This window comes from Anas acuta, chromosome 12 (genome assembly GCF_963932015.1).
Source record: "Anas acuta chromosome 12, bAnaAcu1.1, whole genome shotgun sequence".
Lineage (NCBI taxonomy): Eukaryota > Metazoa > Chordata > Aves > Anseriformes > Anatidae > Anas > Anas acuta.
The window spans coordinates 724,137-751,855 of record NC_088990.1 but is presented as its reverse complement, the minus strand read 5'-3'; the positions used below and the strand labels follow the sequence as shown (position 1 = coordinate 751,855).

Genomic DNA, 27,719 nt, shown 5'->3' with positions numbered 1-27,719 from the left:
TGGGAAATCCTGCCCTCAGGGCACTGCTGTGTTTGTTTGTGAGCAGACCAGAACATAATTGCAGCAGTGAGATCGGGCTCTTTGAAGCAAATGGGAGTGTTTTAGGCTGTGTAAATGGGTACAGCGCTGCCCCACCTACGTTTCCCTGACCCCGGTTATTTTCAAGGTGTGTGCAGCACAGTTAGACCCCTAAGGCATGTCATTTACGTTTCTGTTTGCTCAAAGATCAAGCAAAGCCCAGCCCATGCCTCCCCCAAGCCATGGCCACTCTCTAAGCCTTCAGTGCAATGCCCGGTGACCAAGTCAGTCCCAGCCTGCCCTGTGGGATTGCACTGGAGATCACATCACCGTCTTCCAGGAGCGGTGGGGCTGGGCAGCACCGGTCCCCTCCCTCTGCTGCCCCACCTGGCACAGGGGCTGGTTCTCCCATTTCCCCCATTTCCCCTATTTCCCCCATTTCTCCCATTTCCCCCACTGCAGCTGGGGCTGGGGCCAGCGTTGCACACCCCACATCTCCAGCACTGCTGCCTTCTCCTTGCTGTGTCCATTTCTCCTGCTCACTTCTGTTTGCCACTGCCCCAAACCTGCCACCAACCTGCTCCAGTGGCCGAGCTGCAGCAGCCGCCCGTGCAGGGGGTGCTGAGGTTTTCAGCAGTGCCCCCATGGGGCACCCCCAGGCACGGGCCTTGCTGCTGGCCCTGTCCCATGGGCAGGGGGGGCAGAGTCAGCGCGGTGCCAGCGAGGTGCAGAGCTGGTGGTTGCTCTGCCAGGGACATCGGGAGCAGCACGTCACACTCCAGGAACGGGTTAACGCCAGACCTGTAGGAGTTCCCCGACTGCACGGCCTGTGTCTGCTGAGCGATCGTTTGATCAGATAACATACACGTTAAATGTATTTGTAGGAAAAGCGAAACCCGTGTTCTCCTGAGGAGCAGTGTCATCTGTCAGGAGCGGTGTTTGATCTGCCATGAGGCGCTGCCGAGCAGCCTGTGCAGGGCTGTGCTGCTGGGCTGTATGGGGCTGTATGGGGCTGTATGGGGTTGTAGTGCTGGATTGTATGGGGCTGCAGTGCTGGATTGTATGGGGCTGCAGTGCTGGGTTGTATGGGGCTGTATGGGGCTGTATGGGGCTGTATGGGGTTGTAGTGCCGGGCTGTATGGGGCTGCAGTGCCGGATTGTATGGGGCTGCAGTGCCAGGCTGTGTGGGGCTGCAGTACCAGGCTGTACATTTGAGATGTCTCACATTTTGTATTCAATACTTTAACATTCCTCGTTAACATTCGCTCCAGTGCTGTCTGTACATGGCACGGGCACACGGTACCTTCCCATTGCTTGGAAGGGAGCAGGCTGTCCGAGCTGGAAACATCGCTGTGACTCTGGGGGAGCTGGAAACATCACTGTGACCTCCCCTCCCTGCTGAGACACCACAGGTTTAATGCCTTGGTCTCCCACCTGGCTCCTTCCTCTGCTGATTCATCTCGCCCGAGCTCCTCGGCTCAGCCACCCCAGTCCTGCTGCTCTGTAAATGCCATTTCTTGTCTTGCAGAGAGATGCCAAGGGTCAGTACCTGTTCGACCTTCTGTGCCACCACCTGAACCTGCTGGAGAAGGATTACTTCGGCATTCGGTTTGTGGACCCCGACAAGCAAAGGGTGAGTGCCGCCGGGCGCTGCGCTGGGGTTCCCTGCAGCTCCGCTCCCCCAGCCCCAGCCTGGCCTCGTGGGGCAGCTCCTGGCACGGGGCAGGAGCAGTGCCCAGGGGCCGTGTCCTGCTCGGGTCAGCCCTGGAGCAGCGAGCTGGGAGGGCTGAGTTCTGCTGCTCCTTCCGAGCGCCCTCCGCGCCGGATTAATCTTCCTCCTAACAGGCGTGCAGAACGCGAGCGCTGCACAAACATGTGTTCAGTCGCTGCTTGCCATTAGGGCACTTGAGATTTGTGAATGAGGAGCATTGTGAAAGTGCTCACAGGCGGAGCTATTAATAACGGGCTTGTGTTGTGTCTCCTGCTGATCGATATAAGCCACCGTAACAAATAATTTCTGCTCCCCAAGGCACCTTCTGCTGTGTCTGTGCAAGGAGCTGCTGAGCGAGGAGCTGCTCCCACGCTGCCACCACAGGGGGGGCTGCTTGGGGCCCCCCTGCCCCCAGGCTCTCCGGTGCAGGACCCGTCCCCTTGTCCCCCTTGTCCCCCTTGTCCCCCTTGTCCCCCTTGTCCTGGTGCCGGTGCTGGCTGTGCCATGCAGCGTTTTGCTGGTGGCATCACGGGCAGGTCGTGCGCTGCTGCACCACTTGTGTTGGCTCTTTGTCTCCGTGCGTTGTGCCGAAGGGCCTCTTTAAGCAAATTTAGGAACGAAACGCTGTGCATAATGCATTGTGATGCATTGTCTCTGCAGGCACAGCCACTTGAGGGAGTGCTGCTGAAACTGCATCCAGCGACACCGCACGGTGCTCCTGGCAGTGGGAGCAAGTGACAGGGCAGGGGGAGAACCTGGGGCCGTGTCCTGCCCTAACCAGTGCAAGGAGAGGACACTTCTGTGCTGTAGGGCTTCTCCCTGCTGCCTTCACCTTGCCGTGCAACCCATGGCTTCACCTGGGCAGCACACTTTTATTTCAGGCAGAGGGGTGCTTTGTTTCTTTAATCTTGCCCTGAACATTCAGTGTTATTAACTGGAAGTGTTTGCTGCCGAGCTGAGCTGACTAAAGGACTCTCCCTCTCGTTTCAGCACTGGCTGGAGTTCACAAAGTCGGTTGTGAAGCAGATGAGGGGTAAGCAGCGCTCCGGGCGTGCGGGTGCCCCGCGTGGCGCCTGGCCACCTCCCCGGCCGGGTGCTGGGGGCACGAGGTGGGCAGTGCCGGCGGGCTGGTGACGGTGTCGCTGTTCTCACTGCAGCCCAACCACCCTTCACCATGTGTTTCCGCGTCAAGTTCTACCCCACGGACCCCGCGGCTCTGAAGGAGGAGATCACCAGGTGAGCCGGGCACCGCGAGGGCTCAGCGGGCACGGGGAGTGGATGGCCGGGGTCCCGCGGGGTTTGGTTTCATGTTCGAGTCACAGCAACAGACATTTAGCACCCAGGATTCCCAAATCACACCGAGTGTCACAACGGGGGGAAATGTGTGTGTTGTGTCAGCATTTAGAGCCACCGTGCCCGGCAGGCAGCGTTCGGTGCTTGAAGCCCATGGCCTGGACATCTGCAGGTGGTTGCACAAACCCGTTCCCAAAAGTGCTCAGGGTGCCACACTTCCCATTGTAACATCCAGGGCCACTGCAGCTTCTGCAGCATCCTCCAGAGCAGAACAGATCCTGCTCTGTGCCACGTGCCTGCCTTTCCCTGCGGCTCCCCAAAACCTCTCCTTCCAGCTGGAAGTCCTTGGTCCTGTGTGGAGGGCTCCGGCAGGAGCAGCAGGGCGCCCTTCACATCCATTTTTTGCTTCTCCCGACACTCCTGCCACTTCTAAACGAGCTCTCTGTGCAGCTGCCCGAGCGCATCCTTTGCTCAGATGGTTACAGCATGTGCCGGGGCTGTCTGGAGGGTTTGAGTGCTTCCAGTTCCCTGGCAGTCCCCTGGAAGCAATTACCTCCATCCCTTTATGTAAGGGGAATGAACGCGGTGGAAGAAAGGGATGATGAACGGCAATTCACAAACTTGACAGTGCTTCTATCAAGTTTCTATCTTTAGGGGCTCTTCGTGCTGCCTTTCCTGCCAGAAGGAAGGGCGGCTGTGCGGGATGTGCAGAGCCCTCGCCGAGAGGTCACAGCAGCAAAATAAAAGCATGGCTGGGGGTCTGTGGTGAAACTTCCCCTGGCCTGGAGGCTCAGGTCATCTTTTACTGCAAGTTTCCAAATTCCTCTCCTGGTGCCTTTTGCCATTACTGCTGCAATTATTCAGTTGTCTTTGGTGTTCCAAAGGAGAGGCCAACAGAGGTGCTGGGCTGCCCTGCTCCCAGCAGGTGCCCCCCACGTCCCGCAGCTGGAGAGCTCTGGGGTTTGCCTTGCAAAGGAAGCCCCTTAACATCATCTGTTAAAAACAAGGACAAACAGCACGAGCTTCAACTTCTATTTTCAAAGCAGGCCAGAAAAGCCATCTTGTGCTGTGGACAGTCAGCTACTGCAAATGAAAGGACCACCAGCATCAGCTGCTCCTACACCAAATACGCACCAAATGGTGACACCCGCTCAGCCCTGCTTGGCCTCAGCAGCCCGAGGATGGGCAGCACCAAATCTCTGCACATTTCCAGCCCCACACATCCAGCCCCACACCGAGCTGGGAGCTCTCCATCAGCTTCTGGAGGCTGGGGGATCGCAAGCTCTGTGCCATTAAATATTCTGGAAGAATGCGCTCCGTGCTAAGCGCATGGAGGTTTAAGTCGGCTTACTGATACAGCTAAATATATTCCAGGATTTCACTTTTTGGATTTTCAGTCTATTTTTGCAGGCAGCCAATGACAGAGGATCTCTGGGATTTTGCTGTCTGCTCAGCTTTTTACTTTAGTTTTGCATTTATAAAATCTTCATATTTTTAGTGGGAGATCAAGTAGGAAACAACACAGAAGATGCTGAGGTGCTCAGAAAAGTCTTCTGAAGTTTACTTTGCTCTTGGTGATGTACAAAACTGATGAGAGCTTTGCTTGTGTTCCACAGAAGGAACCCCCCAATAATAATAATAATAATAATAATAATAATAATAATAATAATAATAATAATAATAATAATAATAAAATAATAAAAATAAAAATAAAAATAAAAATAAAAACAAGATGTTTTCTGGGAGAATGAGGAAGTTGTGGTCTTTCTGGGGCCTGGCTGCAGCTGGGAGATGCCCATCAGGATGGGAGCACTGTGAGGAGCACCGTGCTTATCTGCAGAGCCTGTTTGGAAAGGTCTCTGTGTCCTGGGTGCAAGTGTTCCTAGCAGGATACCTGCTGTAAGCAGCTTTCCTGGATAGCATTGATCTGTCTTTTCAGTACCGGCATGCACAGAAGTGTCTTGGCGTAGCTCTCACACAGATACTTCTTGTTTTTCTTAAAAAGCACTGATTTAGGGGACTCCTGCGAGCCGTGGTTTGCCGGGGCACAACGCCACCCGGGCTCACAGTGGGTGCAGCAGGACCGATTGCTGCGCTGTGCCACCGGCTGTTCCCAAGCAGGAGAGTCTTGTAAACGGGCTGCTCGGAGAGAAATGCTACTGCCAGTGTCCTGTGGCAGCTGTTCCCCACCTAAATTGCCTGTTTGGGTAATTTAAGCTTTGCCTAATGACCGGACTCTCTCTGCTGTCCTCAGGTATTTAGTCTTCCTGCAGATCAAACGAGATCTCTACCACGGCCGTCTCCTCTGCAAGACTTCCGACGCTGCGCTGCTGGCCGCCTATATCCTTCAAGGTAATGCTTTTTGACAAGATAAATTTGCTTTTCATGCTAAGTACTGATTACATTATTTCACTTACAACAGATCACTGCACCTGGCATACAAATGTCACCCAGCCAGCGCGGGGCTCATACTTCAGCGCTGTGTCGTGTCGTGCTGTGCTGGGCTGGGGAGGGTTGGAATTGCTGCCGCGGTCTCACCCGCAGCAGAAGCACACACGGCTCTGCTCTGAGCTGCCCCATCGCTGCAAAGCACCCACGGCTCACCTGGTCCACGTCTCCCTCTTGTGCCTGTGCAGTGGCTTTTGTCCAGGGGCCACAAGGTGGTCAGCAAAACCAGCAGCACCCCCACGCCTGCTCTGCCCCTCTGCAGAAGCAGCCCCTTGGAGGTGGGAAAAGCTCCGAAAGCCATCTCCTGCTGCCCCCCTATCCCATCTGTGCTCCTGCTGCACTGCTCTGCCTGCTCCTGCCTCCCCTGCCCAGCCCATGGCACTGACAGCACCCAAAGCACTCGGCGTGGGCTTTCCAGGCTCCTTGGGAGAGCTGGGTGGCACTGGAGGGACACAAAAGGACATTGAGGGGCCGTTAGCATCGCCGTGCCAAGTGTGTGGTGTGTGCAACTGTGCTGCAGAGATGCAGCCGGTGCCCCCTGCCCGTGGGGGGCTGTGGGCTCAGATGTCCCAACCTGAAGTCCCTGGGCAGGCGGTTGGGTTCCTGGGAGGCTGGGTACGTGCACCCCTGCGAGCAAAAAGTATTTGGCAAAGACTTTGAGGAATTAATAAAGGTGGGACAGTGACCATCTGCTTGCGGGCGATTCCCAAGCGAACGGTGAAATGAATTGGATGCGGATAAAGCCTGACAAACGAGCCCTCCCGCTGGGACACACAGCTGTGGCAGTGCGGTGTGTCCCTGCTGCCCTGCCACTGGGGGCTTCGAGCCCCGGCCCCACGCCTGGCATCCAGCACCGCAGGGCCCGGGGTGGCTGCGGGATGGGGACATGCACAGCCACTCATCGCCTCTGTCCCCCCCCAGCTGAGATCGGGGATTACGACCCAGGGAAGCACCCGGAGGGCTACAGCTCCAAGTTCCAGTTCTTCCCCAAGCACTCGGAAAAGCTGGAGAGGAAAATCGCGGAGATCCACAAGTCGGAGCTGAGGTATGGCCAGCACGTGGGAACGGGGATGTTGTTGAGGCTCTGCTGATTTTTATTGCTGTTCAGGACATGGGGGCACGCCACGGGACGGGCACTTGGAGCTTTGTGCATCGTGCGCAGCAGGAAGCCAGTGGTGCTCTTGGCAGCAGTGGTAGCAGCAGAAATGGAGCAGAGGGGTTTCGGAAAGGTGCTGGGTCAGGCCTAACAGCACAGCTCCCCCCGAGCAGCGGCTGCCTCTGTCCCCAACCTGTCCTCCCCTCCCGCCTCGATTGAAGCTGGGCAGCGCCTGTAACTCAGCCCTGGGCCTTGTAGGGGCTCCTCACCCTCGGTCCTCCCCAGCACTGCTCGCTCGCTGTGTCGTGCCCCAAACGAGCTGGCAGGACACAGGCTGGGACCGATGCCCCTTCTTCACAGAAACCACAAAGCTGAGGACAGTTTCTCACAGGCATGTCTCCCATGAAATATTCTTTTTTCCCCCTTTTTTTCCCTCCCGCAGTGGGCAGACACCAGCGACTTCAGAGCTGAATTTCCTAAGGAAAGCCCAGACTCTGGAGACCTACGGAGTTGACCCCCACCCCTGCAAGGTAAAACGGCTTCCTGAGCGCTGTCCTGGCTCTGGGTTCTCATGCTGGCAGGCACCACGCTGCAGAGGGGCCGTGATGCTCCAGGCACAGCCGTTTGTCACCCGCCGGGGGCTCTGGCACCGGGAGCACTGCGGAGCGTGGCAGGCACCAGGTGCAGCATAAAATCATAAAAAACAGCTCCGGATGGGAATATGTGCACAGGGCGCAGCAGGGGGGATAACTGCCCCAAGGGCCTTCCCGAGGAGTATTTAGGGAAGTTGTAAGAAGGCGTTTGTACATGCAGACAACTGCAAAAGACAATGGCTGATCGTCTGCAGAAGCGTGTAATTTGGAGGCAGCAGCAAGGTCAGTGATGTGTCTGCGAGACCAACAGCCATTAATCTGCCGGAGACAGCCTAACTCCCTGCTCTTCCCTGGCCACTAATCGAATTTTCTGTTTGAAATGCTTTCTATTGACTCTAGATGTCATTGCGTTTGGCTCTCCGTGGTCCCTCATAATCCCATCACATGCAGATGGACACGGGATGCAAAGCAGGAGGAGAGCTTTGCTGTAAGGGGAGTGCCTGCTCTGAGCTCCTCCAGGGACTTTAGGGGGGTTACGCCGTGTAAATTCCCACTCACAGCAGCTACACCTGGCTGGTGGGGGGAGCCCGGCCATTTACTGGCACAGGAGCAGGGCAGAGCCTAAATAAAGTCAGCAAGGCAGAGGACGTGGGCAGCGCCCTGCGGTCCTGCCCCTGCAGCTGGGCGCTGGGCGGCTTTGTGGCACGGGGTGCTGGAGGGGCCAGGCTCACAAATGCCCAAAAGTCAGCAAAATCTGCACTCTGCTGCTGGGCACTGGGCAGGGCCATGGGGCTGGGGCTGCAAACAGTGGGAGCACGGCACGGGTGGGGAGAGGGAGAGCTCGGCACGTCGCTGGCTGCGCCGATAGCACGAGGGGCTGGCGCTGGGAGAGCTGCGCCCACACTTGGCTCCCTGCTGATAACGCTCTGGCACCCCTGTTAGCAGCAGGGTGCTGTGCCCCGGCACCGCAGTGCGCCCCCCAGACGGTGTGGGGCAGCGATGGGGATGTGGTGGGGGTCTCCACCTCCCACCTCCATCGAGGAGCCACAGCCCTGGGCTGTGGGTGCTGCCTGTCCATGGTGCCGCATGGAGATCTCGTCCCCTTCACATCTGTCTGGACATGGTCACTGGGGGCTTTGTGCCTTGCTTTGTGCAGGAGGCTGGATGTTCGGGGCTCCTTGCTTTTGGCCATTCACCCTTGGCAGATTAAAATGGATTTTGATCTAATCTGGACTTAAAACCGATTCGTTCTCTGCCAAATTCTGAAGGTATCAGGAAAGCTGTCTCCTGCACCCCTCTGATGTGCATTCAGGTAGCTTATCTGTACAGGGACAGGAGCCAAGGACTGGTGGCAGTGACCCTTTAGAGAAAATGCCCACGGCCGCACGTTGAGGCCCAGGCAGCACACTGCAGGAGGGCAGGCACCAGGCAGGCATCCTCCCTGTGAAATCCTGCATCTGCTTCTGCTTCCAGTGCTCCGGACAGTGCTCCCGTGTGTCCTGCCAGCCCCTGCCGTGCCCGTTTCCAGCTCAGCATCCTGATAAAGCGGCCTGAGCGCAGGGCAGGCATCTGCGGGCTGAGGAAAAGCCTCCCAATTAAAGAGCAGCCACAACCCTTTTATAATATTTTTAAAATTCAGCATATATCTGCTTTTTTCATGAGCATCAGTGCAGTTAATGATCACTTCCCTGGAGTCTGGTTGTTATGATTAAGTTACCGCGCCACCTGGCTCCGCGCACGACACTAATTAAGGGCTTTAAACTGCCTCGGCGCTGCCCGGCTGCACTGGCTGCGCAGGGCAACGAGGGTGTCAAAGGTCCAACAGGTTTTTACCATTTTCCTGTTTAATTATTAGCAGAAGGAATTGGTTGGGCACCGTCATCTTTACTGCTTGTTGCATACTTTGTGAATTGGTGGGACCGCGAGGGCTGGCAGCTGCCCTGCGCCGGGGGATGCTCGGGGTGCGGGGCTGGGGCAGGGGGGGCTGCGAGGCCCCCATACAGCTGGGGGTGGACGGTGGCTGCACGCTGCTGAGGAGCCGCTGTTGCCTTGCAGGACGTGTCGGGGAACGCGGCGTTTTTGGCCTTCACGCCCTTCGGGTTCGTGGTGCTGCAGGGGAACAAGCGCGTGCACTTCATCAAATGGTGAGCGGGCCCCCCCTGCGCCCCCTGCTCCGTCACGGTGCCCCGGGCACCCCAGGGTGCTGGAGGGATGCCGGGGCTGCAATCCCGCTGGCAGGGGTGCTCGGGTGGTCCCAGCCCTGGCGCCTTCCCCGGGCGGTTGCGGGGTGCTGGGTGGAGGCAGTGGAGCCCCCAGGGGTGGCGGTGAGGGGTTTGCCCCGGGTTTCTGCCCTGCTCACTGGCCTGCCAGTGCCACCGGCCATCTCCAGGCAGCCTCTCACGTGTGTGTCCTTGTTCTTGTCCTTGTCCTTGCAGGAACGAGGTGACCAAAATGAAATTTGAGGGGAAGACTTTTTACTTATACGTAAGCCAGAAGGAGGTGAGTGCCTTCTCTCATCTTGGGTCCTACTGAGCACGGCCTTTTTCATTGCCCTGGCACGCAGCCAGCTCCTAACGCCCCCGGGGGGGCTGCAGCCTCTGGGTGTGCCCCTCGGAGGGGCCCTGCAGGGGGGTGACACGGGCTGCAGCTCTGCCATTGCCGTGGATGTGCCCATGGCCCATGCTGAGCCCATTGCGCCCTCCCCATGGCTGCAGTGCCTCGGATGCCCCGCGCTGCCCCTGCCCCTCGTTGTGGGCACCAGAGGTGGCAGGGCCATGGTGAGGGGGGTGCGGGGGGAGCTCAGCAGCAGCAGCGTGGGGCTGAGCTGTGCTGCAGCCCGGCTGTCCCACCGACACCCCTGGCTGACCGAGGCACCCCGAGAGCACTGCCGAGAGCCGCCAACGTGCGCACCAGCTGCACGAGTGCTAAAAATGTGCCTGTGGACATTCAAAATGCAAATAGTCTGGGTGTCAGTGAGGGGGGGAGGCAGTGTCCCTGCAGGAGTTCGCACCCCATCCGTGCAGGTTTTTGGCTCCCTCTGCTCCAGGCCCCAGCCACGTTCCCGGCACGCAGCCTGCAGGTCACCACTCACTCCTCTCCCCGTGGACTTCTTTCTCCTTTAGGAAAAGAAAATTGTCCTTACCTACTTTGCCCCAACGCCAGAAGCCTGCAAGCACCTCTGGAAGTGTGGGATCGAAAACCAAGCCTTCTACAAGTGAGTGCAAGGACGTCCATCCCAGCGCAGCAAAGCCTCAATCAGGAGATGAGAACTGATTGTCTGGGGGTCAGGCCTCTAGCACTAAGCGAGCAGCACACCTCCTGCCCACAGACCCAGATGTGTTTTAGCATTTTCCCCATCAATCACGGCTCGTTCGGTGCCAGTCAGGGTGCGCTGGTGCTCGGCTGCTCCCAGTGCTGCTGCCCTCGGCCAGCTGGGCTGGTGGCCACAGGGGTGGGCAAGGGCAGCAGCAGGGGTGGTGGCAGGGCTCAGGGAACGCTGTCTGACCTCATAGTCAGGGCTGGGTTTTCAAAATTGGTCTGGGGAGGGTTTGGAGCGAGGTCCTGGCTCTTCCCCAGGGCTGGAGGGTGCGGGGTCCCGGCTCTGGTTCGGGCTGCATGGAAAGGGCCGGGCTGTCGGGCACCAGGGGCTGCAGGGCTGTGGGCTGGGCTGGCTGCTGGGAAAGCGGGGCAGAACGCCTTGGTTTTACTGCACGGCGGTTTACTTAAAAATAGCCGTCTTTGTGCTTTATAATGAGTTTTATTCTAATCAGCGAGATGTGAGATAAAGTGTGTAATGTGTTCTCTCTGGGAATACTGCAATCAGCAGCTGCAATCAGCAGGTTTCATTTCTCATTATATTAACACGGAATGGAATTGCAATATTGCTTTACAAATCTTTTTGTGATTAATGCTGGCAGCACACGATGGCAGGATCCCACGCCCAGCAGAGTGGACCAGGGGCTGGTGGCGGTGCCACTCGGCCCTGGCCTGGGGGCGAGGGAGCGGCTGCCCTGGGGTGGGGGCAGAAAGGGGGGGGCAGCATCCTGGGGCTCCTCACACTGTGCAGCCCCCGGAGCCGCCAGCCTGCCCATGTGGGGCTGATCCGTGCGTCCTGTCGGGGATGGGGCCGGGGGCTCCTGTCCGAAGGCACCCATGGGTGTCCCTCTGCGCTCCCCAGCCCTGCAGAGCCGTCAGTGCCCAGCTCTGGGTGCAGGTGTAAAAGCAAAGCCAGGCAGGGCTCTGGCTCTGCCCGTGTGCCCAGCAGCGGGGCGCTCACGCGGCTCTCGGTGCCTTGCAGGCTGGAGAAGTCGAGCCAGGTCCGGACGGTGTCCAGCAGCAACTTGTTCTTCAAAGGAAGCCGGTTCCGATACAGGTGAGGAGCGGCTGCGAGTCCCTGCTGGGGGTGTTTCGGGTGCTCCCTCGGCTGTGCTTTGGGTGGTGGGGGGGAGCACTGTGCCCGCATGGCAGGAAGAGCCCCCAGCTCACTGGGGTCCTGCCCACCTGCTCACGGCTGCTGTTCTTCTCCTACCTGCAGTGGCCGCGTTGCAAAGGAGGTGATGGAGTCCAGCGCCAAGATCAAGCGGGAGCCGCCGGAGATACATCGGTAAGAGCCAGGCTGCAGCCCATGGGTCTGGGGTACAGCAGTGCTCGGGGTGCAGAGGGGTCTCTGGGGCTCCGCTCAGCCCTGTTCCATCAGCCCAAGCCCTGGGAGGAACAGCTTATGAAGGGTTTTCAGAAGCTTGCTCCCATTTGAGTTCTCCAAGCTCACGGTGCGGGCTGTGTTCGCTGGGAAAGACGCAGGCAGCATCTGCAGCCGCCTCCTGCAGCAGCCCTGTCCCTCGGTGCCGTAGCTCTGTGGGTGTCCCTGAGCCCAGGGCAGGCATGGCCCCACTGCTGCTGGGGGCAGGAGCGGTGCAGAGGGAGATCTGTGAGTCACAGGGCATTTTGGAGGGACGTGTTGGAAGGCAGGAGGAGATGTCCCCGTCTGGGCCGTGCTGGATCCAGCCCGCGGGCTCTCACAGTCCCTGTTCTGTCCCCAGGGCAGGGCTGGTGCCGAGCCGGAGCTGCCCGTCCATCACGCACGGCCCCCGGCTGAGCAGCGTGCCCCGCACCCGCAGGAGAGCCGTTCACATCTCCATCATGGAAGGTAGGACACGGGGAGAGCGGGGTGCTGCAGCCAGCGCAGCCCTGCACACGGGCACACACACACGGGCACACAGAAAAGCCGATGCACACCCAAATGCACGTCCAGCTAAGAACCCTGCTCATCACATCCAGGGTCCCCAGGGCGAGCAGAGCACTGACACAATGCAGCCTGTCACTGCCACCCCGGCTGGGGGCACAAAAAGGGGCCAGAGAGCACAGCCAGCGGCTGGTGGGCATGGAGAGCAGCCCAGGGGGCTCTGCACGGCTGCCGCCTTCTGTTTCTCAGCATTTAGAGTCTCTGAAATCCAGCTGGTAAGGTTGTGCTCAGAAATATTGAATGCAAAGGCGATCGAGACCCTGCTCCTGCTGCCCCAGCCGCTGCAGGGTTTGCCCTGTTGCCAAACCACTGGCACCCACTGGGGAAACAGTGAGGCTGGAGGTTGGTGAGGGAGAGGAGGGGACAGCCGGGAGCCTGGGGGACCCCCACAGCAGAAGCAGTGCTTGTGCCCATTGGGGGTGTCCGGGGCTGGCATCCGTGCTGATTTTTGGGGCACCTCAGCAGCCCTGTTAACAACGAGCACCCTCTCCTCACCTCCCACGGGTGCTGTTGCATTAAATAGCCGCACACGATAAATCAGCCGGCACCTGGCAGCTCGCACCCTGCCCTGGCAGCTGCGTTTTGTCGCTCTCACTTCAGCGGGGCACGGTGTGAGCGCGGCACCCAGAATAGCCCTGACGGCCAGCCCACGGCCCCAGCACTGCCTGCGCCAGCCGAGCCGCGGGCGGGCGGCCCCGCGCCTCCTCGGACCCCACGGGCACCCCTGCCACCATGGTGAAGTGCCTGGTCAAAATCAAAACCAAAGTCAGCGTCCACCTGCGGCTCATCAACCACTGCTGCCGCGAGGTGCGGGTCCGGGTGCTGGCCCTGGGGCCGCGGCTGCTGGCCCGGGCGCTGGGGGCTTTGCCTCTCCTGCCCGCCCTCCCCGGCCCCGATGTTGGGCACGGTCACGCACCAGGTGAGGCAGTGGGTCTGGGTGTCTGGGGGGGGCCCACAGCCACAGCCCTGGGGGGCGCGGGATGCAGGTCAGGCTGCGGGGAGCGCCTGGTGGCTCCTCTGATGGGACGTTATTACCCAGTTTTGGGGCTGGTCGCGGCTTTGCGCAGATTTCCCAGTTGTTTGTGCCGGTCCCACGGAGCAAGGAGGTGGCAGGGGCGGTTGGGCGGGGGGCGGCACCGCTCTCATTGAGTGGTGGTCCCACCGGGGATGCAGCGGGAGCAGCGAGGGGCTGTGTGTGCGCTCTGTGCGCCGCAGGGATCAGCTGTCGGGGTGGGAGGGTGCCGGTTCCTGCGCTGTGCTTAGCGCCCCAGCTGCCCCCACGCTCGCTGCCTCTGCTGGAACTGCGCTAAGCCCGGCAGGATCCGGAGGCATCCGGGGAGGATTTACAGGCAGGAGGTGGCAAAGCCCAGGGGAATGCGGGCAGGGTGGCCGCTGGGCTCCTTCCCTTCACGTTTTGGCAGCGGGCATGGCCGGGCCAGCCAGGGACGCCCTGTGCCACACAGCATCGGTGCACGGTGTCCCCCCAACCTGGGGATGTGTCCCCTCAGGCTTCATGTGGGGCTGACACAACCCGGGCACCCTCAGGGGCTGTGGGGCAGCGATGGGGCTGCGCTGAGCCTGGCCAGCACCGCACCAAGCTCCCCACCTCGTGCAGGGGACGCTGCAGTGGCAGCACCTCCTGCCCACCGCCGTCCCTGGGGGCCTCTGCCTCTCTCTCGCTGTGAAAGCTGCAAGAAACAAGTGGCACTTTTGCTTTTTTTTTTTTTGTATTTCTGTTTTTTCTGTTAGCTGGGAGAAGGAGCTCCCCCTTGCCCTGCGTGCAGGGCTCAGCCCTGTAAAGGGCAGCCCTGGCTGGGCTGTAACTCTAGCTCTGCCAAGCATGTGGTGGGGCACGCTGCCGTGCGGCTATTTCTGCTGCTCTCTGTGTGTGTCTGTGTGTGTGTCTGTGTCTGTGTGTGTAAGAGATTTTTTGTGGTGCATCCCTAGGACCTGGTGCTGCTGCAGCCCCCATCCTACGTGTGGCTGCTCCCAGCGCTGGGCTCGGGGCTGGGCTCGGTCCGGAGCCACCTTGGCATGAAGGAGACCCTGCCATGGCCCCGAGCCACGCAGCCACCGCTTCCCCCCTGCGGGAAGGCTCCACATAAGCCAGAGGCTTCCCCGCGAGGCACTCGCAGCAGGACGGGCGCATGGGAGAGCTGCCAGGACGGGAGCTGTTGGTGGGGTTGTGTAGGGATGGGCACGTGGGGCTGGAGGCAGCAGGCGTTTGTCCTCCAGCGCCGTGCTGCGCTCCCAGCTGAAGGTTATCTGCGCCCAGCTGGTGGCAGGGGCGCCTTTAAGCAAGCGGTGAGCGAGGGGAAGCTGTCACCCTCCAGGCGGTTGCAGCAGGGCGAAGCAGTGGTGATTGATGACAAAGCCGGGCCCCTGCCAGCAGCCTGGCCGCGGTCCAGGAGAAAAGCTCGCGGCGGTGACAAGTCACGCGCCCGCCGGGGAGCCGCCTCTGCAGTCACAAGCGGCACAAAAAAGGCGCTGCGCAGGGCCCGGACTGCTCTGCAGGTGTCAAAAAAAAAAACAACACCCACCACCAGCCAAACAATCAAACAAAACAAAAAAAAAACAGCACCACCCAAAAAATAAGTAAAATCACACAAGAGCCGAGCAGGGTGCCATGGGCTGCTCGCCACACGTCCCCCAGTGCTTTGCGCCCACCCTGCGCTGGGGACACCGGGTAGTGCTGGGGGTATTGCGGGGTGAGCGGGTGGTGTCGGGGGGCTGCCCCGTCCCCCCCGCACCACTGAGCACCTCCCTCCCCACCCAGGCCTGGAGTCGCTGCGTGACAGCGCCCACTCCACCCCGGTGCGCTCGGCCTCCCACGGCGACGCCTTCGTGCCCCCCGGCCGCGGCGGCCGCGCCGAGAGCAGCGAGCGGGTGGCCGTCATCGCCGACGAGAGCTACAGCCCGGCCGACAGCGTGCTGCCCACGCCGGTGGCCGAGCACAGCCTGGAGCTGATGCTGCTGTCGCGGCAGCTGAACGGGGCCCCGTGCAGCATCGAGGAGGAGAAGGAGTCGGAGGCCGGCACGCCCAGCGCGGCCGAGGCCGAGGAGCCGGGCGAGCTCCGCGCCCTGTGCCTGGGCGCCGGCGGCCACGGCGGGACACGGGCGGAACAGGTGAATAAGTTTGTTTTAAGTGTCCTCCGTTTGCTCCTTGTGACAGTTGGACTCCTCTTTGTTTTGCTCCTTCTCCTGATCGTCCTTACCGAGTCCGACCTTGACACTGCCTTTTTCCGCGATATCCGCCAGACCCCCGAGTTCGAGCAGTTCCATTACCAATACTTTTGTCCCCTCAGGCGATGGTTTGCCTGCAAAGTCCGCGCCGTGGTAAGCCTGCTCATTGACACCTGAAGGCAGGAGCCGCCACAAAACTAGCCAGGCGGACTCGGGAGAGACCTGCTGCTGTCCCCAGCCAGCGGGACCTTTGTGGCACCTTCGGCTCTTGCAATAACTCCTTCTCCCATGACCCCGAGTACAGTGCTGCCTAGGACGTTTCTTTCCAGGAGGAAGAGAGGGGTAGACGCAGACCAGACACTTGCCCTTCCCTAGCCTGCTCGGCCGCTGCTTCCACCCCTGGAGCCCGCAGAATAAGTTAAGGTTTCAGTTTTGATTTTCACAGCCGCGTGTGTTACTTTCGGAGGTACCGAATAAAGAGAGGAATTTATTTTTACTATCACCACTGATCATTGTACGAGCATCAGCCAGCGGCCGAGAGGCCAGAGATGCTGTTATCACGCAGGAGCTTTAGCAATGGTGCTACTGAGTTTTAATTTAAACACTCGTGTATCGTTACGTTATCGAATCCGCCACTGTGCGCCACGCCACCGCCCGCCGAGCGCCGCTTTGCAGAGAGCGCTCCTGCCGAGCCGGAGCCTCCCGCGGGGGCACCCCCGGCCGGCCTCACCCCACACCGGCTCCTTCTGACGCAGGCGGCCACGTGCTGCTGTGCAACCCTGAGTCCTCGCCACACGCAGCCTCCTGGGACTGTCTCTGCGCCATGGCCGGTCCCCGTCCAGGTGCCCATGGCACCGCGCTTCGCTGCCGCGGCTCCGGGCCCCGCGCTGGTGGGCGAGCGCTCGGCCAGCCCCTGGCGCACGGCTGGGGATGGTTAGGAAGCCAGCGAGCCTCGGGAAGCTGTACTCCTTTTGTACAAACAAAGAGACTGTTTCGACGTATATTTTAACAACGAGAAGCTATTTTGTTATTGAACCTAACCGAGTCTTTTTTTACTTTACGGATCGGGTGAACGCGGTGCGCTGTACCAAGGGGCTCGAGCCGAGCGAGCGGTGTGAATGTTTTATAGACTGGAAGCCTAACGTCAGTTTAACGTGCTACTAGTTTTGGAATAAAGAGAGGAGCTCTAATTTTATGACTTTTCTGAAGATAAAAAGGACAGAACTACCGGAGCAGAGGTAACACTGGAGAAGCCAATGGACAACCATCAGACCTATCTATTACTCTTAAGCAAAAATAAACAAAAAATAGCTCATTGTACTTGTGACACAGCCGCCGGGACCTTCAGTTACCTGGGAAGCGTAACAGTCTCTTACACAGGGAGCAATAAAAGCCAGTTCTGTTAAGTTTTGGATGAGAAGTTGGACGTACTCAAGGCAGGGAGACCAGACGAGCGAGTTTTTTTTTCATCTCAGGGAGAGATTTTACGTAAGCTGGGGCCATAACTGCAGTTTTAAGCAGCCCGATTCCCGCGTCCCTGCCCGAGCAGCCCGCCAACCATCCCCGCTGGGGCCGGCCCCGGGCAGCGGCACCCGGCACAGCGCGGGCCCCGCTCACCCCGGCACTGCCCGCTCACGGCACGGCAGCCGAGGGGGTCGGGGTCCCGCTGTGGCTCTGAGCAGACAGGAGAAGTCCCGAGCGCTGCAGGGGACGGAGGATCGGTTTTTACATGATATCCTGTTTTATGCAACATAGCGAAATTAACTCTTAGTGTAGTGTTCCTACCTCAGTCTGTAGTTAATGGTGTTTCTATGCAGTGCGTGATAGTCTCAAACTCGACATTTCTCACCCCAGGTTAAAGATGCAGTATTCCCTTCTTTCAGCTGCTGCCCTACCCGCGTGCTGTCACCTCGGCGGAGCCGCCTGCCCCGGCGGCCGCCGCGCTCTCAATACTTTGTGCGTTAGGCACCTTCCTTTGACAGAAACGCGACGCGTCCGAGTATTGACCTTGAAAACCTTTTCCATCAGCTTACTTTAGGATAGCTATAAATGCCAGACCTAGGTTACCTCTGCAGTTTTCACCCAGCATTTTACTGCAAAAACCACGAGAACTGGTAATTTTTCATTGTATGTTTTTCCTGTATGTTCCATATTATGTCTTGTGTTTCACTACCTGTTAGTTTTACCTGTCTTTATATTAAAATGTTGTTTCCATAGATTCTTATATCAGAAAAAAAAATATCTCGTAATAGCATACTGCATCTTTAAGCAGTAGACGGTAAAATACCTGAAAATGTGAATTTCTTAGTTTTCATAAAAAGAAAAATCTAGAAATTAACCTTTCATGTGCCAAATACTGTAAGTTACATTTTCCTTCAAAATGTACCTTTTTCTACATACTCAATATCTTAGTTAGCATAAAATCATTGGTGCCATGAAAAGTATTTTTAAATTTAAATAAATATTTAAATATCATGAAAACCCAGAGTTGGTATGAGAGTTGTTTAGTGCTTGTGGTGTCAGTGTTCATTGCTCGAGTACAAACCATACCCGAGCGCAGGGTGTGGGCAAAATTTGGCCACCCCGAGAAACCCGGGCAGGCTGCTGGGGCTCAGGGAGACCCAGGGAGAGCCAAAAGCCTGCGCTACGAGGTGATGCCTGCACCCAGAGGGGCTGTGGCTGAGCTGGGGCCTGCAGACCAAGAGCAAAGCAGAGTGGTGCTGCCCACGCTGCAGAACCGTGCCTGGGGCTGGCAGATTCCACCCTCTGGAGCTGCATCAGTGCAGGGCTGGCACCCAGCACGGGCGTACGAACCCAACAGCCTCTCACCGGCCTTTGTGTTCTGTGTCGGCCACACAGGGCACGTGCCAAGGGCAGCTCGGTGAAGGTGAAGCACTTCCCGGCGCAGGACGGGGAGCTCGGAGCCAGCACCTTGCAACCCAGAGCCCAGGAGCACAGCTCCGCTTCTGCACCCACCTCAGGGCTCATCGCCGAGGGGCTTCTGCGTCAGGTCACCGTGGTGGCAGCTGAGGGACCTTCCCTCTGCGCCCTGAAGCAGGGACCCTGTGAGGCACCAGGCAGCTTCCTTACGGGCGCGTTTCGCTGCAGGTGTGCCAGCCTTGTGGTGGGAACAGCACACAAGCTGTTAGAGAAGGAACGCTGCAGGTTCTTTAACGAAAATCATTAAGCAGTGCCTCGTACATTTAGCCAGTGTTTTTTTCTTTTTTGGAAATATGACCTAAGTATTGAGGAAAAACACATTTTGGTACAAACCACTGTAATTGCCTGCCATAGTAAGATTAGTTTTTGTTTTTAATTAAAGAAGAGAATGCCAAAGGTAGTTTAGAAAATTTATTTTAGAGCTTTTAAAAATACACTTTTGTCCTGAGAGAATGCAATTAGCTTAAGAATTGCTTAATAAAAATTAAACGTATCATGCAAAAAAAAAAAAAAAGCATTTAATTATTGTTCTTTGAACACATGAAGGCGACCACTGGAGTTGCCACCCACTAAGATGTTCTTACTGGGATGAACAACATTAATGGAGCACACCGAGCCCAAGCAATCAATGTTATAAAAAGAGTGCAACAATTTTCCAGTATCTTGGTAGACTTCGATCTGTCTCGGCCGCGCCATGCTGCCCACCACAAAGCAGTCTTCTTGCTTAGGGTCCCAAATTGCTCTGAACCTAGTTAACCAGCGTCCTGTGTTATTGTTATGCCTTCAGAGAAACAAATAGGAAGAGAGAGAAATATTCTTACTGAATTCATCATTTACATCATAATTGCTCCCACCCATCTCCCCTGCCTCCTAGACCAGCACCACTTTCAAACACTGCATGGATCTATTCAGGGGATCACTGTCCTGTGACGGGTGGGACATGACAAAGAAACATAAGGGAGAAAGAGAAACCAAAGGATACTTTGACATGAATGATTATTTGTCAGAGTAGTTAGACTTACTGCTGCACATTGTAGGGAAAATTGGGTAACAATGCAGTAAGCCTGTCGATAAACTGCAAATTAAAAGTTTTCAGGCCAGCCGCTGACCAGTGCCCTAGTGAGGCAAGCCTGACAATTCTCCCTTCTGGAGAACAAACCTATTCTGCAAGTGTTGAGACTACGCAGGAACACATTCCTCACTGTTAAGAAGTAACCCTTGATATTAAAACCCAAAACAACAAATAAAGCAACAACAAAAAATGCATAAAGAAAAGCATTCTGAAACAAAACGTTTCGGAAGGCACAAAAAGGTGTGCTCCCGGTACACAGGAGACATTACAGCTTTCCTGCAGCCTTCACCGACTCAGAGCAGGCTGAGTCCCAGCCGTGCCTTACAAACAAAGCCACCGCAGGCAGCCTCGAGGACCAGGGCAAGTTCTCAGGCCAGGAGAGCTCCGCGGCCGTGCCCCTGCTAAGTGCAGCGTGCTGCAGCCTCTCGCTGTCACTCCCACAGCTGCTGCTGAGGGCCAACTCTTCAGCCCCATGCATTCAGCTTACCGGACAGTGCTGAGAACTGCAATGGTAGATGATAAAGAGCTGGTGTCGTAGACCCTTTAAAATGAAATATTGCGTTAATAAGAGGTACGTGTTAAAAAAGGCAGCCCCTTCCTCATAAAGCACTTTGCACACATCAAGACAAGACCCAACAAGACTGGAATACGGCAGCAAAGAACACGGCTGCCCAGCTGGGGTACGAGCACCCACATCCCCGCTGCGATTTTCAAATACTTTTAAAATAGATTTGCTTTTAGCTAGAATTGAATTTACCCCCTGTAAATCTTTAGGATCCCCAGCACCCAGGGGCAAGTTCAACAAACTGCTGAGTGAAGACTTGCAGCACCTGTAGATTTTCCTATTCATTGTTAAATATTCCTCAGGAAAATAAAAAATTAACAAAAATTAAAAATTGTGCAGCATTAAAAATGCCTACACAAGAAAACCAAATCAAGGCAGGATGCTCTCAATGACAGTTAATGAAGGCAGGAAACAACAAACTCTATCAGTTGGTATTTTCCATATAGTTTACTCTTTCCCACACAGCCTTACCTCAGTTTATCATCAGCACACACCGTCACGACTCTGTTGCCAGTTACAGGTGAGAAGTACGCAGAAGCAACACTTTTTGTGTGTCCATTAAGAGTGCTCACAGGCTTGTTCCCATCAGACTTCAGGTACCGAACATCATAAATACGAACATCCCTGTAACACACCAGGTGGCTGGTAAATAAACAGAGCTTTTATTTTCCATTTACCAAAAAAGGCTCAAAAGACTGCCACACGTTTCACATGAACCGTGTTTAAAACTTTACTTCAGCAGTGCCTATCAACAACCACAACAGCAAGTGGCTCTACGGGACTTTGTGAGCACCAAAACCACTCCAAACAAACAGCACAGTAAAACACCTCTCCACCGGGATCTCTCAGAAAACAAACAAACAAAAAAACAGACTATGCACTGAGACTAAGAACCTGCCTCCCTCCCCGGCAGCTGGTCCTGCTCTCCAAACCTGCCACTTACAGCTGATGTCAAACACCGATGCAAACGGAACATTTCATATACACAATAACTGCAGTTCACTTTGAGCTACATACACTGAGCCAGCAGCAACGAAATACTGTTTATTCACTGGGTGAACATGGACTGTCCTCGTTATTTTGAAGCCAATGTTAGCAGAAAGCTCTAAAGATGTTCCTGGGGTCCGTCTGTCCACGACAGCGACACTGCCATTCCAGTATCCTACTATTGCAGTGGAGGCGTTATCTTCCAAAAAATCAAAGGAGGATAAGTCTTCTTCACTTCTGCATATCTGCAGATAGAAAAGGTCAAATGAAACTGAAATTATTCAACTAAATACACATTCACAATACCCAAAACACTGTGGGCATTTTTGCCTTTTAAATATACTAAAAATACTGAAGACAACTACCTCATTTGATGACTCCAACCTTCGCTATCCACTTAGGCAACCTTTCTGTTAACCTAGTATCCTTATTACAGCGTATGTAATTAGCCATCCAAACCCGTCTGACAAGAGCATGTTGTGAATTCTCTGTTAAAACTCTTACAAGACCCTATCGCCTCTGCGTTCCTGTAATCCAACAACCGTTATCTTGAGCGAGGACTAATGAGCGCGCTCCTTTCTCCAGTGCTGCAGAAACCTTTTCATCATGTGCGGACATGTGAATTAGGCTTCCTGTAATTTGGGAAATGAGTCAGAGACAAGCGAGGGAGTGCTCACCTCATCAAAGATTGCCCTAGTAACGTCACCGCATCGTAGAACATCGTGGCTTAGGGACAGCAAATGAGCAGGGTTGGATGGAGAAAAGTGCATGCAGTTGACTGAGTAGTTGTGAGGAGTGAAGACATGTGCTCCTTCTTCACCCTTACAGTCCTGAAAAACACAAACGAGTCGATGGACACATACAGATCGTTATTTCCATTAATTCATTCTTTCTGTTAATTACCACAACTTTCAGAGTAAAGTCTCTTTTTCAAATGCTGTCTTCCCTGAATAGCTACATGGAGGAGGCAGCAGGAGCTTGGTGAGGGGAGGCACAGTGCAGGCAGCAAGGCAGCCAGGCTGCTCTGGGGCACAGCTTGCCCAGGCTAACGTCTCACTGGGACCGAGGGAGTTTCAGCTTAGCAAGGAATAAGGAACTGTCTTCACGTGCACTTTCAGCACACTGCTGACAAGCTTGGGCCTCCCTCCAGTACCATTTTCACCACTATACAAGTGATTTAACCCAAAAGAGCGCCAAGTTACCACTGAACCCCTTGCTGAGTATGCTGATACATGCATATGCTTTTAACAGCAGAACACAGACACACTGGGTTGCTTACAGCTCAGGCTAAATTACATTCACCCAAATTGAATGTAAAGCATCATCTCCTGTATCTTCTCTTCAAACCTTGGTATCCTTCCAGCTCTGATAATTTAAAAGAAACCAAGCGCTCATTTTGGAACAAGTCATTCCACAAAGACTACTCCCAGCTTGGTAAAGTCCAACTCCCTTCATGAAGGGAAAAAAAAAAAAAGGAAATCAAGAGGGAAGACAGTAAGACGGTAATTTTAACATTTCTAGGCTTCCACATGAAATGTCTTTGCAAGGCCACGAAGAACGTCTGTGGCATTCAGAAACCTCAACCAGATCATGCTTCTCAATAGGAAGCAGCAGCAGCTCTGCAGTCTCAGCTTTCTATGCTGCACTTTAAACGTCTTTACAATTGAGTCGAGTCTCAAAGCTGAAGCTAGTCAATCAATTTCCTGAAGCTGTCAAAGTTGAAATGACTCAAGAGAAACTCCACAGAAAAGGTTAATAGCATTGCAAACAACGCAAAGAAAATCTGTATGTGTGCAAACGTCAAGCAGCTGGTTTAGATGATGTGGGATCAGAGAAGAGGATGGGAGGGAGGCTAGAAAGGTGTAAGTCACAGGCACAAAGATTCTTGCTGCAGGAGTAATTAAGGCAATTCAAAATCCATAATGAGGCTATCTGCAAAGCCCTCAGCAGTTTTCAAATTCCCAAATGCTAAGCTATTTTTCACAGGCAATGTACATAAATATGCGTCAGCATATACTGGTACAGCCACTTTTGTTTCTGCTAACTGGAAACACAGCAACTCTCTGCATCTACCCAAAATTTATATAAAAACCCAAATACTTGAACATCCATCTACCCTCGCTCTCCAAAACCTATTTATGGTATTGCTAACAGAGTACTGTAACTAGATCCCAAATCTTTCAACTGTGAATTGTAATTTTAACCCTCACTGGGTTTCAGCTGGTGATCCATTTTCTTCCTCTCTCTCCTCCCTAAAATTACCAGTTTCTTCCCATTAAACCAGGGCTTGCGAAGGACCAGACCTTTTGAGCAACTCTAGTGAGCCTGAAATTAACAGACACCCTGGTGTTATCTGCAAAAAATGAGTACAAAACACCTTTGCAAGCCAAGAAAAGGACACTCCAGCCTGTGCCCCACCCGCGCCCATCCTGCCACAAACACTTCTGCCAGGCGAGGAGCACGCAGAGGACTTACGACGTTCCAGAGGCCGATTTGCCCGTACTTGTCCCCAGCTGCCACAAAGACGAGGCTTTCAGAAGGATGGATGGCCACAGAACATACTCGGTTTTGCACAACCTTCCTGACATTATCTTCGCTGAGGACCATACTGTTTAGGCTGTTTTGATATCTAGAGAATATCATTACAATATGAGTTATGAAAGAGAAGAACAAACTAGACATGATCTAGTTTTTAGTTGCTCCCTTCAGATTACCTCTTCATGTCACACATGTGCTTTTCTGTATCATTGGGTTTCGTCTGCAAATTGAAAGGAAAAGAAATTACAGTATCAGAATTAGACTACTTCAAACTCAAGTTAATTTATGTAATCTAAATATCATTAATTATAGCTAGTAATACCTCGCTTATTTTCATCCATGTAGCCAGTAATTCCTCTGTCAATTTGCTGTTCTCCACCTGATTTTCTGGAACCATTGGCAGAGGTCCGGCTGGAACCTGAGGCTGTGGAATGACATTAGCAATTTTCTTAACTCAGATCAACTAAAACTATGAATAAAGTGATTTTTTATTTTCTGCACACCAGATATTCTGAGAACACATCCACTCTAACACAAGAAACAAACATTAAAAAAAGATTTTACCTCGAGGATTTACCTCGTCATTGACACTAATGCACCTTCCGGAATGTCTGAAGGTTTTTGCAATAAGCTTAGCAAAGGCAAGCGTTATGAATTAACTTCACGAGCACCGTTTTTCTAACACTTCTAAGCATATGCACAGGCTTCTGTAACCCGTCCCCATCTTACATATTCCTCCTCTGCCTCTGGCTGGGTAGGCACCTCCAGCACTGAGGGCTCTACTCTTTGCAGGCGCATAGACCTTCGTCGTACTGTTTCCTCTTCTGCCTTCTTAGGCTTAGGTCTACAACAAGTAAAACATTTCAAAAATTACACAGTTAGATAACGTGAGCCCTCAGCATTTAAGTAAAACACTACGGAATAGGTTCTTATCTGCAGCTCTGACACCTCAATGTTCTGATCGACTTTAGGAGCACTGCGATTACTTTCTCTTTCAGCGATTGCAACAACAAAAAGAGCAGTTAGCAATGCATATATACTGATGACATGTTTCCCTTGTAATACATCCTGCCACTGCTGCTTTTCTTCCCCATCCTCATTTATAATTCATCCTTCCACTCATTATCTAGCCACCTTTTTCTCTCCTTTCCTTGCTTATCTTACTCTCTATTTTGTATTTCAGCTCATTTTTCGGCTTTGCCTAACATTGCTTTGGCACTGCCAAATGTCTTTTCTTTAACAATTGCTTAGCCTATCCCTTCCATCTGTTTCTCCCCCCAAACCCTTTCTTTCCCATGCCCTTTCCTATTATTCTCATCATTTAACATTTCTTTCTTTAGCCATCATGCAGAAAAATCACAAGTAGTAAAAAAAAAATTACCTTAATACAAATATCACAAAAATAGTATGTTCTGTAATTTGATGGAAAGGGCATTCATACTAGCATTTTCTTTCCATAGGATGGCAGAGGAGAGCCACTACCTTGGAGCTATTCATACAGCTCAGGATAATCAGTTATGCAGATTCAGCTTTGGAGAGTGACTCATCATTAGCTCTCCCTCTTGCTGGTATCTGCTATGTGCAGGTGGTAGCGCTAAAACAGTTAAAACTCAATGAAGGAACATTGGTATGAGTCTCATACACGGTTGTTTTACCTTTTAGTGACATTAGATTGTCGTCTAGTTGCAATTTTTTGAAGTCTTGCAGCTGACTTAAAAAGAAAAAATAAAAGATTAAAAATATATCTAACAAGCATAAAAGGCCAACCTGTATAAAGGCTGCAGTAAACTATATTGTAATTGCTTATAACAACAACAAAAAGGGACTTTTAAATATCAGACTGTGTTTTTTCTGCTTTGCACTGGTCTTCTACGTACCCTCAAGAATTCCCCTGTTTCACCCTAGCTGATGGCTCTGGCCTTTGCCCTGCCGGCAGCGCTGTGGCTTCAGGCAGACGTGCCTTTGCTGACCTCTCTGAGGGTAACTGGGAAGAGTCATTTTTACTCAAGCTGCAGTCTTGGTGGTAAGGAAGGAGCCTCGCTGCCTCCCAGACAGGCCCAGCCGCAGCTGTGTGCTCGGCTGCCCCTGGGCCAGTGCTCAGCTGGCCCTGCTGGGATTTTGCTCACCCAGCTTTCCGTGGGGTCACCTAACGGCCTCCCCTCCTTGGAGGGAGCTAACTAGCAACATGAAGTGCTAATGTTTAATCCAGTTAGGGCAGTGCTGATGCCCTCTCCTGACGTCCCTGTCACTATCAGGGCAGGGTTTCCCAACGCGGGGCAGCAGGCTGCTTCCTGGGGCACGAGTGCCCTTACGGGAGGGAGCACAGTGGCTGACACTGGGTAGGATCTATACAAACCTCATGCAGCTTTAAGGCAGCGAAGAATTTTGCATTTTCTGTGATGTTCTTTAGTCTTTTCCTTTCATAAGCTGATAGCTGTGAGTATCCATCCTACAAAAAGAAAAGTGAGACAGACCTCAGCACAGTTACACGGCACGCCAGAGCTGGCCCAGGCTTCTGGGCCGTGAGTCTCTAAAGTGATTGTCTGGATTGTCCAGAGCTGGTTTGATGCATATTTAAACAAACAAAAGGCACACGAACCGGGGTGATCCCCTATCAGTGCTGGTCTATAGAGGTACTAGCACACATTACAGCACCGACTGCTAGCATCGGTCCTGCGAGAGGGGCCAGCTCATCAGAATCATGCTACAGCTGAACCAACGCTGGAGCGAAACAACGAGCACCTTACGGCTTGGCAATTTGGCAAATGTGGCACCTAAACAGAACACAGCTTTGCTCGTTTCCATCTTTTAGAGGAAAAGGCGGCCGGGACAAGTTCGAATGGTGACTTAAACACGAATGCGCACTGACAAAACTGTCATATCTCATCCCTGCACCCTGCCACCGCGTTCCCCTGGTGCTGGTTATGACCCGCGGGAAGGCGCTGGTGGTTTTGGCAGCGGCTCGTGCAGCTCTGCGGCCCCTCAGCCGTTCCCAACGGGTAAAACGCGCTCCGCCGAGGCCCAAGGAGGCCAAAACGCCCCCAGCCTCGCCTTCCCAGCCCCCCTCCACTCACCTGCGCCTCTCCCCCGCCGTCGCTGCTGTCGCTCTCCGCGTCCCAGCCGCCGTCCGAGCCGCTGCCATGAGGGGAGGCAGCGGTGGCGGGGGCCGGGCCGGGCGGGCTGCCGGGGGGCGTCCCGGGGGGCTCGGCGCGGAGCCTCTTGCCCGCCGCCTCCCCCTCAACGTCGTCGTAGGCGCCCAGCAGCCGCTTCTGAGGCATCCTGCGGCCCGCCACGGAGAGCGGCGTGAGCAGCACCCGCAGCTGCCGGCCCGGCTCCGCTCGGCGCCCGCCCTGCTCCGGGCCTCGCCTCAGCTCCGCGCCGCCGCTCGGGGTGCGCTCCTGAGGGGATGAACGGGGAGCGGTGAGCGGGGGGCCCATCCTCCATCACCACCACCACTACCACCACCCCTAACGGCACCCCCACGGCCACGGACCTGCTCCCGCTGCTGGCTGAGAGGCGACAGCTCCTCGGGAACGGCCTCGCTGGGCTCCGACAGCGCCATGGCGGGGCCGGGCTGAGGCGGGGGCCGCCCCTCACGGAGCGGGGGGCGGGAGGCGGGAAGCGGCGGCGGAGGCCGCCGCTTCCCGCCTCCCGCCCCCCGCTCCGTGAGGGGCGGCCCCGGTGGCTTGAAGGAGTTTCGGGGGTCTGAGGAAGAGAAGAGCCCAAGGGGAGTTTGTGGAAGCCTTACAGTACCTAAAAGTGGCTTTAGAAATAAAAAAAATAAAAACGGAGAGCGACTTTTTAGTCACGTAATGATAGGGCAAGGGGGTGGGTTAGAAAAGAGAGATTTAGGTGAGGGGTTTGGAGGAAATGCTTCACTCAGAGCATGGTGAAGAATTTCCCTCAGGTTGCCCTGAGAGGTTGTGGATGCTCCATCCCTAGAAGGGTTCAAGGCCAAGTGGAATGGGTAACCTGGTATATTCGGTGGTGGCCCTGTCACGCAGGGCAGGGGTGTTGGAATGAGATGATGTTT

At 54.9% G+C, this 27,719-nt stretch overlaps 2 protein-coding genes across 3 annotated transcripts in view; one reads left to right on the top strand and one right to left on the bottom strand.

Moving 5' to 3' along the window:
• Window positions 1-16,078, top strand: part of FRMD5 (FERM domain containing 5) — a 76,208-nt gene extending 60,130 nt beyond the window's left edge. The window contains exons 2-15 of one of the 2 annotated variants that reach the window (XM_068696166.1): window positions 1,547-1,651; window positions 2,720-2,762; window positions 2,887-2,965; window positions 5,277-5,374; window positions 6,392-6,515; window positions 7,009-7,096; window positions 9,215-9,303; window positions 9,595-9,658; window positions 10,282-10,373; window positions 11,457-11,531; window positions 11,694-11,762; window positions 12,199-12,305; window positions 15,178-15,527; window positions 15,707-16,078. In XM_068696166.1, the coding sequence (XP_068552267.1) occupies window positions 1,547-1,651; window positions 2,720-2,762; window positions 2,887-2,965; window positions 5,277-5,374; window positions 6,392-6,515; window positions 7,009-7,096; window positions 9,215-9,303; window positions 9,595-9,658; window positions 10,282-10,373; window positions 11,457-11,531; window positions 11,694-11,762; window positions 12,199-12,305; window positions 15,178-15,527; window positions 15,707-15,754 (1,431 nt within the window). In that variant the 3' untranslated portion in view covers window positions 15,755-16,078. Of the gene's footprint in view, window positions 1-1,546; window positions 1,652-2,719; window positions 2,763-2,886; window positions 2,966-5,276; window positions 5,375-6,391; window positions 6,516-7,008; window positions 7,097-9,214; window positions 9,304-9,594; window positions 9,659-10,281; window positions 10,374-11,456; window positions 11,532-11,693; window positions 11,763-12,198; window positions 12,306-15,177 lie in introns of both variants that reach the window. The other variant, XM_068696165.1, reaches the window with a different exon arrangement.
• A 2,843-nt stretch (window positions 16,079-18,921) lies between these two features.
• Window positions 18,922-27,307, bottom strand: WDR76 (WD repeat domain 76). The gene is made up of 13 exons (XM_068696164.1): window positions 27,180-27,307; window positions 26,761-27,084; window positions 26,043-26,135; window positions 25,342-25,397; window positions 24,416-24,530; window positions 24,009-24,110; window positions 23,863-23,906; window positions 23,624-23,777; window positions 21,826-21,978; window positions 21,179-21,393; window positions 20,633-20,785; window positions 20,084-20,137; window positions 18,922-19,305 (listed from the first exon to the last, which is right to left on the bottom strand). The coding sequence occupies exons 1-13, from the start codon at window positions 27,246-27,248 to the stop codon at window positions 19,047-19,049; spliced, it is 1,791 nt and encodes a 596-aa protein (XP_068552265.1). The 5' UTR covers window positions 27,249-27,307; the 3' UTR covers window positions 18,922-19,046.
• Window positions 27,308-27,719: the final 412 nt, after the last annotated feature.